The sequence below is a fragment of the Hippocampus bargibanti genome, linkage group LG01 (genome assembly GCF_051943395.1).
Source record: "Hippocampus bargibanti isolate YZ-2025 linkage group LG01, ASM5194339v1, whole genome shotgun sequence".
In the NCBI taxonomy this organism is placed as follows: Eukaryota; Metazoa; Chordata; class Actinopteri; order Syngnathiformes; family Syngnathidae; genus Hippocampus; species Hippocampus bargibanti.
The window spans coordinates 33,343,793-33,357,619 of record NC_142734.1 but is presented as its reverse complement, the minus strand read 5'-3'; the positions used below and the strand labels follow the sequence as shown (position 1 = coordinate 33,357,619).

The 13,827-nt window shown below is 39.6% G+C and overlaps 2 protein-coding genes across 3 annotated transcripts; one reads left to right on the top strand and one right to left on the bottom strand.

The window, feature by feature from the left end:
* Nucleotides 1-4: 4 nt before the first annotated feature.
* Nucleotides 5-8,096, bottom strand: traf3ip3 (TRAF3 interacting protein 3). Of its 2 annotated transcripts, XM_089012189.1 has the most exons (13): nt 7,919-8,096; nt 7,216-7,605; nt 6,778-6,865; nt 6,646-6,694; nt 5,777-5,804; nt 5,662-5,691; nt 4,611-4,706; nt 3,655-3,726; nt 2,000-2,158; nt 1,496-1,633; nt 1,283-1,418; nt 1,087-1,220; nt 5-344 (listed from the first exon to the last, which is right to left on the bottom strand). In XM_089012189.1, the coding sequence occupies exons 2-13, from the start codon at nt 7,579-7,581 to the stop codon at nt 123-125; spliced, it is 1,518 nt and encodes a 505-aa protein (XP_088868315.1). In that variant the 5' UTR covers nt 7,582-7,605; nt 7,919-8,096; the 3' UTR covers nt 5-122. The 2 variants fall into 2 exon arrangements, with proteins under 2 accessions (XP_088868315.1, XP_088868323.1); XM_089012197.1 differs by lacking the exon at nt 7,216-7,605.
* Nucleotides 8,097-9,034: 938 nt separating this feature from the next.
* On the top strand, nt 9,035-13,760 carry atp5pb (ATP synthase peripheral stalk-membrane subunit b). The gene is made up of 7 exons (XM_089012163.1): nt 9,035-9,173; nt 10,090-10,126; nt 10,218-10,363; nt 10,670-10,833; nt 11,935-12,060; nt 12,895-13,074; nt 13,526-13,760. Exons 1-7 carry the CDS (start codon nt 9,146-9,148, stop codon nt 13,601-13,603), a joined length of 759 nt encoding a protein of 252 aa, XP_088868289.1. The 5' UTR covers nt 9,035-9,145; the 3' UTR covers nt 13,604-13,760.
* Nucleotides 13,761-13,827: the final 67 nt, after the last annotated feature.

Genomic DNA, 13,827 nt, shown 5'->3' with positions numbered 1-13,827 from the left:
TATCATTTTTAATATCACACACGTAAAATGTCACAAATAAAATATCAACACGTAACACAACAGCATTCAAATGCTTGTCATTTGAAAACCAGAGGACAATAGATGCTCCAAATTTTACACGCTCACACAGGTCTAAAACAGTTCGAATCTTTTGGAGAGGCAATTTGCATGAAATAATTCTCGATTCGTCTTCCAATGTCCATGTAGAAGTCTTCTAGTTTCTCTCCAAAATGCGGAGACCACGTCTGCAAGATGGAAACTCCCGTGACAGCCCACAGGAGCTGCAGCATTAGCAAAAGAAGGACAAGGAACACGCACGGACTCCATCGGGTATCCAGCCTCGTCTGCACAAACATAGAACATTAACCAATGAAATTCTGAGAGTGCTTTTGAATGGCCATTCAACAGAATTATTATTATTATTATTATTATTATTATTATTATTATTATTATTATTATTATTATTATTATTATTATTACGAGAAGTAAACTGTTTTAAAAAAAATATAACAGTTTAAGCTCTATAACACATTTTTTTGAATGATTTAATAAAAAAATAATTAGTTGGTTTACTAGTCCACTAATTAACTTGTGCCCCCTTTGTGGCTACATTCCACTAATTAACTTGCCTATTTATTTATTTATTTATTTGTTTGTTTGTTTATCTATTTATCCATTTGTTTGTTTATTATCCATTTATTTGTTTATTTCTGTATGTATGTGTGTATGTATGTATGCATCTATCTGTTTATTTATGTATGTGTGTATCTATTTATACATTTGTTTATTTTGTATGTATTTTATCTATCTATCTATCTATCTATCTATCTATCTATCTATCTATCTATCTATCTATCTATCTATCTATCTATCTATCTATCTATCTATCTATACATCCATCTATCTATCTATCTATCTATCTATCTATCTATCTATCTATCTATCTATCTATCTATCTATCTATCTATCTATCTATCTATCTATCTATCTATCTATCCATCTATCCATCCATCCATCCATCCAGCTAGCTAGCTATCTATTTATCGAAAATGCCACTAAAAGCAGGCGTGTTCCTTTGCCAGTCACCTCCTTCTCCTTTAGATGTAGCTCCTCCTGGGTGTGATGAAGCGGCTCCTCCATGTCACAGTCCACATTGGGCGAAGCTTCTTCTCCGTCGGGTGTACTCTGAACACTCGCGTCTCGTCTCTCGATGCTGCCATCTAACAGAAATGGGACTTGTTTACCACATGAATTATCCGTGTTGTAACAAGTTATCGCTTACCACTTAGATTCTGCTTTTGTTCTTTTAAAAATGAAGAATATTCTTCCTGCAGGCTTTTGTGGAACAGCAGCTCATTCCTCTCTTTTCTCAGTGACACCAGTTCCTCGGTCAGCGTGGCTTCTCTGGCCCTGGACAACTGCGCTCACACCAGCGCTTGACAGTTAAAATGTCGAAGCGCTCTTCTAGTAGACGAGAAGGAGTCCGTGTACCAACCTCAATCTGTGTTTCTTGCTCTCGTGCTCGTTTTTCACTGACTTCCAGATCCTGCCGGACTTTTTGAGTTGTGACATTAAGTTCCTCGTAAAGGCTCTGCAGCCTGGAGACGTCTGCTTTTGCGGTTATCAGCACTTCCTGGTAACACACAAAGTTTGGAAGAATAACACTTGAACTTATTCACTGCCATTCCCGAATCTATTTGGGAATTAAAAATATGACTTGGAGCGCCATTCCAGAATACTTTCGGGTTTGGTTTTTCTTGCAAGGACAGCCGCCCCCATTTTAAGCTCAGATAATTCCAAACCCATATAATTTAGGAATTAACTCTTTTTTTCTGATGAACGAAGAGCGTTTAAGGTTTCTCACACTGCATTGAATATTAATTTAGTCCTAAAACTCAATATTCCGTGGGTCCTGGAATTTGAGTGAAAATGACAAAAACCTTGGCACTGAAGTCCATAAATTTTTGCACGTCTGGCAGGGAATGAGTTAAAAATGTACCTGGGACTGAACGTCCGGATTTTTAAAAGACATCAGGGTGACAGTTTTGCTGAGGTTGTCATTTTGCTCCTGAATGACTTTCTGAATCTTTTCTTCAAAGGTCACTTCCTGCTTCTTCATTTGGAGCACCAGTTTCCTTGACGCGTCCTTCGGAAACATCTGCAGGGATTCACAATGCTTTGTTAAAGGACAACCGACGTCTCCGGACAAGTTGTGTCCATAATTTGTAAAATGGCTTCAAATGACTTCTACTGAGCGTATTTTACAAAGATTCCACCGCATATAGCTATATTTTACATTTTAAGACTCGCGCTGAATATTCCGGAAGTCTTGTTTATGAGTTGGTGATGAGTGCGTACGTAACGTCACTAAAGAAACGCCCCTAACCGAGAAAGGACATACCTTGCATCACCTCAATGCATTTTGCGGTACTTTGTTTGGTGTGAAAACTTTGTGTTGATGTTGATGACAAAATTAGAAGGAAAACACATAAATAACGCGATGGTGAATAGTTGTGTGTTGCGCCAAGACTTCGACAGTGTATTTGATGTTCGCTGACAAAACTTCCCAGGAGACAATTTCCACAGAGCTTTGTCGCCATCTTCTGCCTTTTTTTGGGTACTGTGAGTACTAAAGAGTTTGTCACTACATTTCTCTCCAGATGCATCAAAATGACCAGAATAAATTCTCTAATCGATTGCAAACGTATGCTTTCCTCTTCAGAACTATTTGAATCATATTCATAACTGGATGAGTAACAAGAAAGCATATTTTCCGAATCTGAAGCAAGTGTCTTGAAGGAAGTGGATTCACACTCTATGCAGGTACCTGTTCCAGTACCATGATATTTTGTTTATGTGTACGGATTTATGTGGGACAGGAGATATGAGACAATCTCTTTTCGGCAATGGATGCTACAGCTGCGTGTTTGCTTTCAACATGTAGCTTGTAGTCGACGTGCACATTCCACCATGATGTCCCTGATCCACTGGTGAAGAGACGCTTTGATCCTCTCCTCTTTCATTTCCAATCACATTTCAGCCATTATTTGTTACCAGGTTCAGAAATCTGTGATCAGTGCAGACTGGCCAGAGCTAGCACACTCTCTCGGTAGCAAGCTGCATGAGCAAATATTGTTCTGTTGATTTAATAGCAGTTTTGTCAACCCACAATGGAGGAGAAGAAATGGATTTGGTGAGAGATTTACTGTTAGTCATTCAAGATGGACTTTTCAAGAAAAAATGGACATCATTAAGCAAGGTCAGTAAGTTATTTCCTAGCTAATGGTACCTTCTAGTGGACTACGAGTAAATCACACTACACTTTTTTTCAGTCTGGATTGATTCAGACGTAGCACCATTGAAGGCCCAAGAGGGACATGCATGGCCAGCTACTGATATTTTTAGACACTTAATGCTAACTCACCCTTTCAGGGGCAGCAGTTACAAACAACAATGAACAGCTAAATGAGCACACAAAAATGCGGTTGCACTGTATGATAAACGATTTGATTAAAATGTCATCTATATGTTACCTTTTTATGTTAGCAACAATCTGGACTGAGAAACTCAGTTTTGAAGGTTTTCAAATTTGATCAGCAGATAGCGATTGACTTTAGGTTACTGCAGTGATTTTATTGATGTATTAATTTTTACCTTAAGGCATGCTTGCAGTTGCATTTCCAGAAACGTAATCTTGCTTCTAAGCACGTCTTCATCGCACCGAGCCTGTGGGTTTCACAAGGAAACAACGAGTTGTCATGCTGCACGTAGACATGAAACGGGTTACGTAGAATGATGGCAATTCAGAAGAAAATACAAAGAAAATAAAACACTTGACCAAATTTAACAAATGAAAACAGTCAGAAAAACGTTTCATAGCATCTAAAATACCCAAAACACACAGTATGACATTTTTATTCAAATGCAAAACACCAATAAAAATGACTTAAAATCTGTAAAAAAATCGAGCTGCGAATTGGACATTTTCAGAAAGTCCCGCCCCCAGTTCGTGACATCACGCCAAGACGTCTTGCGTTGCTGGAGAATCAAAACAATGGCTTCAGATTCGGAGAATATGCTTTCTTGTTACACATCCAGTTATGAATATGATTCAAATAGTTCTGAAGAGGAAAGCATACACGTTTACAATTGATTAAAGAAGTCCTTCCGTGTCATTTTGAGGCATCTGGACTGCAATGTAGCGTCCCAGAAAAGAGGCAGAAAATGGCGACTAAGCTCCCTGTGAGGAATTAATCAGCCCGTTTCCACAGGCTGATAAATTCCTTATATGGAGCTTGGTCGCCCTCTTCTGGCTCTTTTTGGTGCAACATGACGTTTTCAGACCAAACAAGCACAGCAAATGCATTGACGTGATGGAAGGACTGCTACAATGTGTCCTTTTTTTCGGTCAGGGGCGTTCCTTCAGTGACGTGACGTGAGGACTCGTCACCAACTCAAAAACAAAACTTCCGGAATATTCACGTATCAGATTGACAACTGCGGAGGCAGGAAACCACAGATCTGATGGGCCTTCCTGAGGTGACAGCTGCCATTCCTCTGCTGTTTAGATCTAAAGCATAGCTTACAACAAAGTTTCCAGTTGCACTCACCTTCCATATCGCGTTCAAGGCATTTTGGAGCTGTATGCAACAGTCCTGCAGTGATGCCACTTTCTTCTTGATGGCCTCCTCCCTCCGCAGGCCCTCCTTGATCGAGAAACGGCATCAAATGAGGTTGGAGATTTTCACACCAGCCTGACAGATCTTGTGATGTAAAAAGTCCCCACACCCCTGTTCAAGTGCTTGGTGTTTTTTTGTTTTACAATTGTAATGCTTTTTTCTGTCCAATTTTCCTAATCACATGTCTAAAAGTGCGTATTGGTCTGATAATTGAACACATAAGCCAGAATTTAAAACGGAATGAACGTGTTTTCTTTACTATTGGTAGTTTCCAACATAGTCGCAGTTAGAAACGGGCATTTGCGCCGTTGTGGGAGTGAACATATCCAATTTGTTTTAAAGCCAAAGGAATTTCCTCCTCAGCGTAGGAGACATTAACTCATTCACTGCCAGACATGTGCAAAAATGTGTCCACTCCAGTGCCAGGGTTTTTGTCATTGTCACTTGAATTCCAAGACCCATAGAATATTGAGTTTTAGGACTATGTAAACATTCAATACAGCGTTAGAAACCTTAGACTATCTTCTTTCATCAGAAGAAGCTAGTTAATTCCTAAATTATATGGGTCTGGAGCTATATGAGCTTGAAATGAGGGTGACTGTCAAAGATACAATGTAATAAATACAGTATACGTATAACCAATACATTATATCGCGGTTTACATAGCGCTTTAACAATACCTGAAGCTAGAACAAAGCGCTAACATGAAAAAGGGGAAATGCTGCTACCTTGTGAAAAAGAAAAAAAACATTGCCAGGTCATGGCCAGTGCTTTATTGTCACCCAAGCATGAAAAAAAAACAAAATCCAAACAAATTTGGGAATGGCGCTCTACATCGTATATTCAATTCCAGAATAAATTCATGAATGGCAGTGAATGAGTTAATTGGTCCGACGTGGCAGAAACATAAACCAAAATCAAGGTAGTCCATATCTTGGTCTGCTCGTGCAAGAAAATATAACAGCGCAACGAAAGAGCTCACCTGCATGTAGTCCTGTAACCTCAGAATATCCTGGAAAATATAAATTGAGTTGTGATGTATTGTGGTTTTTTTTTTTATGTCATAGTTTTTGTGTCAGTAAAAATTGTGAACTCACTGATTCTTTGATGGTCTCAAGGCCTGAACTGCATAGGTGATAAACAAATAAACGTATTTTTAGGATTGTTTTAGATGTCCTACATCGCTCACTATAGTTTAATATGATAATTCATGGCAATAAAACTGCCAAGCATAAATAAAACCATTTAGACCAGAGGTCCCCAACCCTCGGGCCGCGGACCGGTACCAGTCCGTGGGTCATTTGGTACCGGTCCGCGCAGAAAGAATAAATAATTTACATAATTTCCGTTTTATTTATTATCCGAGTCCGATCTATGTTTTATTTTGAAAAATTACCAGATTACATCCGTCTATGACTTACTTTTAACGCATGTGAAAACGCTTGTCTAGGTCACGTGAAACATACCACTAAAATTAGCCCACCGTAAGCTAGCAAAATGAGTAAAAAAACAAACGTCTTTGGAAAGTTTCTTTTTGAAGGGGAAAAGGCCCAGTGAGGAGACGGAAGAAGAGCCTATGACTTCTAAGAAAAAAAGGCTGCATTTAACAGACAATACCAGGAGTCATATTTAAAATTTCTTATCTTTCATATCTTATTTTGAAGGCACGTTTAAACATTACCCTGGTGACCATAGAGCGTTAAGGTCCAGAGACGATGTTACATATGTTGTTATTGGCGCGATGTTACCAGGACCCTGCTAATAAAGTTGTATACAAATACACAATGGATTCACGTTTATTATATTTAAAAGAAAGAAAAAACAGTTGCCTATCGTATTATTTTATTTTGTTGTATTCATCCGCTGTTCCGGTCCGTGGCGCAAATAAAGGTTGGGGACCACTGATTTAGACAATAAAACCAGAAAGTTGACTGCGGATACAAGAAGATTGAAAATTGTCACTCACTCTGTCTGGACACTGGCTTCTTTCACCTTTTGTTGTGGAGTCTGTGTAACTTGGTAAAAGATTTTTTTTAAATCAATTTGTGTGCACCAATGCTGGAAAATCCTTCAATACAAATACCATTCGGCCACTTACCATCTTTGACACTGTCTATTTCATGTGCGCTCTTTTGTCCCTTAATCACTTCCACACAGGCTTCGCCCTGTACCATCTTCATCATCACCTCGTGAGGAAAGAATAGTAATGTGAATATTATATGAAATAATAATAATAATAATAATAATAATAAGGATGCCTCACCAGGAGGCATCCTAATAAGTTGCTCGACAGTGACTTTAAGAGGGAAAATATTTGTGTGTTTTTTTCCACGTGCCATATTATCAGGATTTATTGTGCACAAAAGACAGTATTCATTAATTTGTTTGTTATCTGATTGTTTAACGATTTATTTTTACTATTGTACAAGTACAGTGGTTCAATCAACACTTTATTTTAGTCTTCCGTACTTCTCTACTGAAGTCTGTGACTACTTTAGCCACTTATGATGTCAAGTGATGAAAACAAAACACTTACGGTGTGGCCCGCGTCCTCGCCGCAGGCGTCACTGAGGCTCCTCAGTCGGCTAATCCACTCCGTCGTGTTCCAGGGAGAATAAAAAGAAAAAGCAGAAGAATAGCAGGTGGAGATGTTGGAGAACCAAGAGCTTCCTCGGGGCACGGGCAGTGGAGGCAGCGATCTCCTTTTCATGAACTCCAATCCCCTCTTGTTCTTCAATGTGTGTTTCAACTGCGCCGTGTCGCAGTCTCTAGCGGGGTTCCGACATGACGTCACGTTCGTGCGTCTTCGTAGCTGCTCATGTTTTTCTGCTCTGATCTGTACTTTGCGATCAAAGTCTCTCACGGGGGACACTTGGAGACCACGGAGACAAAGCACGTCCATAGCCCGGGTCAACAACCCCACTGCCTGCACGCAAGCACGCATGCACAAACGAAAGTTATTAATACGGCTACATTCGTTTTACAACTCGTGGTTTTCCCGGTCCGCCAATTTGCGAAACTTGTTTTGGCCTACACACAAAATACAATACAATACAATACAATACAATACAATACAATACAATACAATACAATACAATACAATACAATCAATAAAAAATAAATACATAAATTTCGTGTAGCTACAAGAACGACGTTGAATGAATGTGTTATGTAAGAAATAAAATAAACAAGTGGGTGTATGCGCACTAAGAACTAAGAAATTTTAGAAGCCCACCTACCACGCCATCTCATCCAGAGTGGAACACACTTCTTGCACTAATTCAGAAATCCTCAATTCTTCACCCACTGACTATTGAAATGGAGGTTGATACTGTCTCGTCTTTTTCACATAACTCTTTCTGCTGAGCACAAATTTTCAGGAAGTAAAGGGACCACACGTCATTTCTTCCTCTATCTCAACAGCCACTCATGCCAAACCGATGCATTTCCAGGGTGGGTCCAAAGATTACAGATAAAGCAACACCGGGCCTGCATACCACATCATTAGGAGAGGGAGGCTTTATTTAATAATTGTAATTTTTATTATGTTTTAGTTTTGTAGCAAAAATATGCTTTAATAACTTTTGTTTTTACTTTCTGATACTCATTCCACAGCTATCGATCCAACTATAATACACAACCGACTGTGTTATTGACCTTATGTATGTTTTGGCATCTGTTATTTTATGGAACCACAAAATGTTATATAATTGCAAAACATTAAAATAACAAACATGGGCCATTGCATATTTCCAAGGTCAAATATGATAGACTGATTTTAACAGTTGTTCTTGTATGTTCATGGAACATACAATTGTGCTTATAGATTTGCAAAACCTGGCTGAGTGGTTCCCAACCTGTTTTGTTTTGTTATTATTTTCTTTTTAACTCAAACATTAATCATATGTTGCCTTGAAAATCCATCAATGATATCAATAAAAAATATATACAAAAGAAAATTAAGAATAAACCTGTCTTTGCTATATGTAATGTACTTGCATCAGATTAACCACCCGAAATTGGTACTCCCTTTAAACAAGCCAGCAACATTTTAAATACAGTACAGTGTATGAGGAGTGAAACACTGAACAAGAAAAATATTCAGAACATCTTGGCTGCGCCTTAATGAACACATCAGTTGACACATGACTGTGGTGTCTGCATGTATAAATGCAGTTATGCTCATAAATGTATTTATCATCGTTTATTCATGATTAAAACTAAAGTACAGTACTGTACAGTAACCCAAAACGACTTGGTGACACAGAGTTGGACGTTGTCAAACTCAAACAGCATCAACTAGTGGTCATTGCTGCTAAGTGTAGTTATTATGTGATCTCGCGAGATTCATTCGAAGTTCTCGTTTTTGGCCGCCATTGTTGCTGCTCATTGCAGAAGGGCACGACGAGACCGAAACACAGTGCCTGCCCGGTGTTGTGGATAACTTGGTTCTTCATACAACAAGCATGCTGTCCAGGCTTGTTATCGTTTCAGGTATGAACACGTTGAGGTTTTGAAGGTAACGCAGAACGGCAACTTATATGACAGCAAAGCACATATTATGGGTAAACCTGAAGGGTCAAGTCAAGGCCGCGAGTTGAATAACTGACAGACAAGCTAGCTAATATTAGCGAAGTTTCCAAGCCAAAACGGCCTCTAAATACTCTAAACGGACATGCAAATTTGCGTGATACTGTAGTTGTTTGACTTACTTTCTCTAGTGCCTATTTCTTTGCGTTTTAGCAAACGACTCAATAGCTTTGGAATACATAGTTGGTGGCGTTTATAGCTCATTGATATTCCGTAAATGTCACCTTCTTGACAGCTAACGTGGCGACTTGCTTCATTTACTTCATCTGTTTATCCTTGACAGTCACATACTAATTATAATGTCTATATTTTTTATGACACATTGCAGCGTTTTTTTATCAATTACGTTCCCATTTTAAAAACTATTTGGCAATCCTTTCGGATGAATTATATGCATGTAAAATGTGTGTGGTTCACTTTCAAATGTGTTCAGAGGTGGCAAACGTACCACACACTCTGTGCCTCAAGAAGAACTTTGAAAAACATATTTGTTAAAGTGTTAAAGTCACAGTACTGATTGAGATGCTATGCTGATAAGGTCCCAGCCAATATAGATTTTGTTGTAATTACATTCTGATATTTCCAGAACACTTTTCTCAAACGACGGAGAACCAATCAAAGGACAACATATGACAAATCACACTATGTGGCAAGAATTCAAATCTGACTTTTGTCGTCATAGTTGCACTCCACAGTCATAGAGTATGTCACACTGGGACAAACGCTACAAGGCTGCAACGTGTCTGTCGGTTCAAAATTGGGTTACAGTCATGTAGTCTGACGTCGACTTACAGATAATGTTTTATTTTCTGGTTTGCAGCTAAGGCCCTGAAAGGCAGCGGCCCGCTCGGAGCTGGGTATGTATAACAATAAACCTTTACTGATGAGTTTCCACTGGTGATGTTTTCCCCTTTAATTTCTGTTCTTTTTCTTTACTTTCTCGTGAAGCCTGGTCCAGGTGTCTCGCTCCTTGCATGCATCACCCCAGAGTCTCGCCCCGGTGCCCCCTCTGCCGGAGAAGGGAGGCAAAGTCCGTCATGGCATCATCCCAGAGGAGCTTTTTCAGCTTTTGTACCCTAAAACTGGAGTGACGGGTCAGTGATGAGCCTTCAACAACAAAGACTGAATGAGAAAAATGATTACCACGTACTGTGATTTTTTTTTTGTGTGTTTTTATTTCTTCCTCTTGAGAATAGCATAAAACTGATGAACACCAAACAAGTGCAAGATCTCATTTTGTGCACCCTCGACCCCACAAAATTATAACAAATTCTTTGTACTGCATGTCATTCCAAATCTGCAATTTTTTTCAAGACAACGCATGTAGAGCATAGCATTATAGGATCCAGTACAAGCACAAACTTTCCTGTCTGATAATGAAAGCTTCCCCTGTCATCTAGGACCCTACATGTTGGGCACCGGCCTCATCCTTTACATGCTTTCCAAGGAAATCTACGTCATCAACCACGAGACGTTTGCAGCCGCCTCCATTGGCGCCGTCATCATCTACGGCGTCAAGAAATTCGGCCCGAACGTTGCAGCTTTTGCCGACAAACTCAATGAGGTTTGTGGACATTTTGGATAGGATTTTTTGATGCACCCCTCTATTTTAAAGGACAACCGACGTCACTTTTTTAACTGACATCAGAAAAACGGTTTATAGCATCTAAAATACCCAAAACACGCAGTATGATATTTTTATTCAAATGCAAAACACCAATAAAAATGACTTTAAGTGTCCAAAATCTGCAAAAAAATTTAGCTGCGAATTGGGCATTTTCAGAAAGTCCCGCCCCCAGTCCGTGACGTCACGCCAATATGTTTTCCATTGCTGGAGAATCAAAACAATGGCTTCATTTTCGGAGAATATGCTTTCTTGTTACAAATCCAGTTATTAATATGATTCAAATAGTTCTGAAGAGGAAAGCATACATGTTTGCAATCGATTAAAGAATTTATTTCGTGCCATTTTGAGGCAACGTTGGGGGGAAATGTCTCACCCAAAAAAAGAGGCACAAAATGGCGACTTCCTGTGGCCACCTCCGTTTCCACAGGCTGATAAATTCCTTATATGGAGCTTGGACTCTCTTCTGGCGGCTTTTGGGTGCAACACGGTTTTCAGACCAAAGAAGTACAGCAAAATACATTGATATGATGGAAGGACTACTACAATGTGTCCTTTTTTCGGTCAGGGGCGTTCCTTTAGTGACGTCACGTACTGACTCGTCACCAACTCGAAAACAAGACTTCCTGAATATTCAGTGCGAGTCTTAAAACGTAAAATATAGCTATATGCGGTGGAATCTTATTAAAATACGCTCAGTAGAAGTCATTTGAAGCCATTTTACAAATTATGGACACAACTTGTCCGGAGACGTCGGTTGTCCTTTAAATAAAGATGCAAGCTTGCGCCTCCCCTGTGCAGTGCACTCCTCTCCAAAAAAAAGTCCTCAACTTTCGGGAGGAACCTAAAAGTGCAGAATTTTTCTCAACTTTTGAAATCTCATGAAAATTGTATGAAAAATGTAACATGTACTGGAGGATTCAAAAGTTGACGTGTCAAGATTAGAGTGCATTTTAGATTCCTTGCAAATTCTCACCCGAAATCCCTGATGTGTTTAAAAAAATTGCCATCTGGCTTTCTAATATCTTGCTGTGTTTCAAGGAAAAAGTGGCCAAAGCTCAGGAGGTGAAAGACTCTGCTGTAACTAACCTGACTCAGGCCATCGAGGAAGAGAAGAAGGAGCAGTGGCGAGTCGAGGGCCGGTCGATGCTCTTTGACGCGAAGAGGGTAAATTATCATTTCTTGTCTTTGTAGACTTTTTTTTTAATTACAAACCATTCACAGCCATTGAGACCTTCACCCAAAAAAAGTCTTCATGTCACCTGACCTTAACGGGACTGATATACTGCCTCATTACAACATTTTGTCACCCTCTGCTGGCGATAAGTGCAAATTGCACTACACAACAATGGAAGTGATTGGAAATGTTTTGAAATTATGATGCATATTTCTCCTGCTATGTTTTAGCCATAATTCATCGCCCCCAACTTGACTAAGGCCCACACAAACAAACGCAACTGGGAAAAGTCATGAGTTGCATCCAAAAAAATTACAAAATATGGTCCTCCATGTGGAAGTATAGTGCAATTGTACCAAAACAAAATGTTTCTTAGCCTGAGTCGCCTATCCAAAGTTGTTAAGTCATAATTGCGGCTTGGAATTGAAGTGGATTTTACATGGGACAGGAGATGTGAGCCAATCTCTTTTCGTCAATGGATGCTACAGCTTCGTGTTTGTTTTCACAATTTAGCTTGTCGCGGATGTGCACAATTCACCATGACGTCCCTGTTCCACTGGTGAAAAGGACACTTTGATCCTCTCCTCTTTCATCTAGAACTGCTTCATACAACAAAGAGGGTGCAGAAAGTGCTTACGATTGAATGACTCTTTGTGTTGTCACATTTTTTTTGTTCTTTTTTGACCGCGAGAGTGGCTGCCTTGACAGCAACTCCTCTATTTTGTTTTTCTACGTCTTTCTTTCCTTTCCTCTTCCTTTCACAACTTTGCTGCTATGAAATGTAAATTTCTGTATTGTGCGACTAATAAAGTCTTTCCCCTTAGAACAATGTAGCCATGCTGTTGGAGACCAACTACAGAGAGAGACTACACATGGTGACCAACGAGGTGAAGAAGCGCCTGGACTACCAGGTTGCCCTGCAGGATCTTCAGCGCCGCTTGGCTCAGGAGCACATGGTCAACTGGGTGGAGAAGAACGTCATGAGCAGCATCACACCTCAGCAGGTGAGTTTTGTCTTCATTGGGCTCTCCAGTTTTGGTTATTTACATGTGCTATTCTGTATAGGCCTGTATTTTAACACATATTTGGCTTAGTTTTACAAACCACGGAAGAAATTATGTATTTTATTGACTTTGTGTCGTGCTGCATCCTGATTCTGATTTCTTGGACTTTGTTGGACTTGCACTTTGTTCGAGCTGCTGCAATAGTGAAGGCTCTGTATTGATAAAACTGTTTTGTATTGTCTTTCTTTTAACATAGCTCCATCTAGTGGCCGCATACCATAACTGCATCCGCTATTATAGCTTCTATTTTATGCGCCTTATAAATGCAGTATGCGCTACATATGAAAATTAAAATCGACTACTCATTGAAGCTGTGCCTTCTTCTTTGAAAATGTTCCGTTTAAAATGTGACAATTGTCCAACTGACCTTCACTTGTTGGTTGTTTTCCAGGAGAAAGAGAGCATCGCCAAGTGCATCACAGACCTGAAAGCTCTGGCCAAGTCCACTCAGGCTAACGTTGCCGTCTAAACTGTCAAGTCTCCAGCACCACTTGAACTTCCAAAACATTGATCCAAGGCGAGGCAGTCACTTTTTTTTCAGAATAAACAATTTGCCCCTTATAGTCGGTCTCTGTCACTCTAGTGGGTGTGTACAGTAATAAATGCTTGTCTTTACTGAACGACAATGGTCTGATTGCTTTATATTTGTTTTGGGCTGCCCTTTTTCCAGGCACAAGGCACTTCTACTATTTT

Bases quoted from the DNA above. Each gene is read 5' to 3' on its own strand.
- atp5pb (XM_089012163.1), top strand. From the start codon at position 9,146: ATGCTGTCCAGGCTTGTTATCGTTTCAG. The intron at 9,174-10,089 runs GTATGAACACGT...TCTGGTTTGCAG, and splicing joins CAGGCTTGTTATCGTTTCAG to CTAAGGCCCTGAAAGGCAGC. The intron at 12,061-12,894 runs GTAAATTATCAT...CTTTCCCCTTAG, and splicing joins TGCTCTTTGACGCGAAGAGG to AACAATGTAGCCATGCTGTT.
- traf3ip3 (XM_089012189.1), bottom strand. From the start codon at position 7,581: ATGGACGTGCTTTGTCTCCGTGGTCTCCAAGTGTCCCCCGTGAGAGAC. The intron at 5,692-5,776 runs GTGAGTTCACAA...TATATTTTCCAG, and splicing joins TTGAGACCATCAAAGAATCA to GATATTCTGAGGTTACAGGA. The intron at 1,419-1,495 runs GTTGGTACACGG...GTGTGAGCGCAG, and splicing joins AGCAAGAAACACAGATTGAG to TTGTCCAGGGCCAGAGAAGC.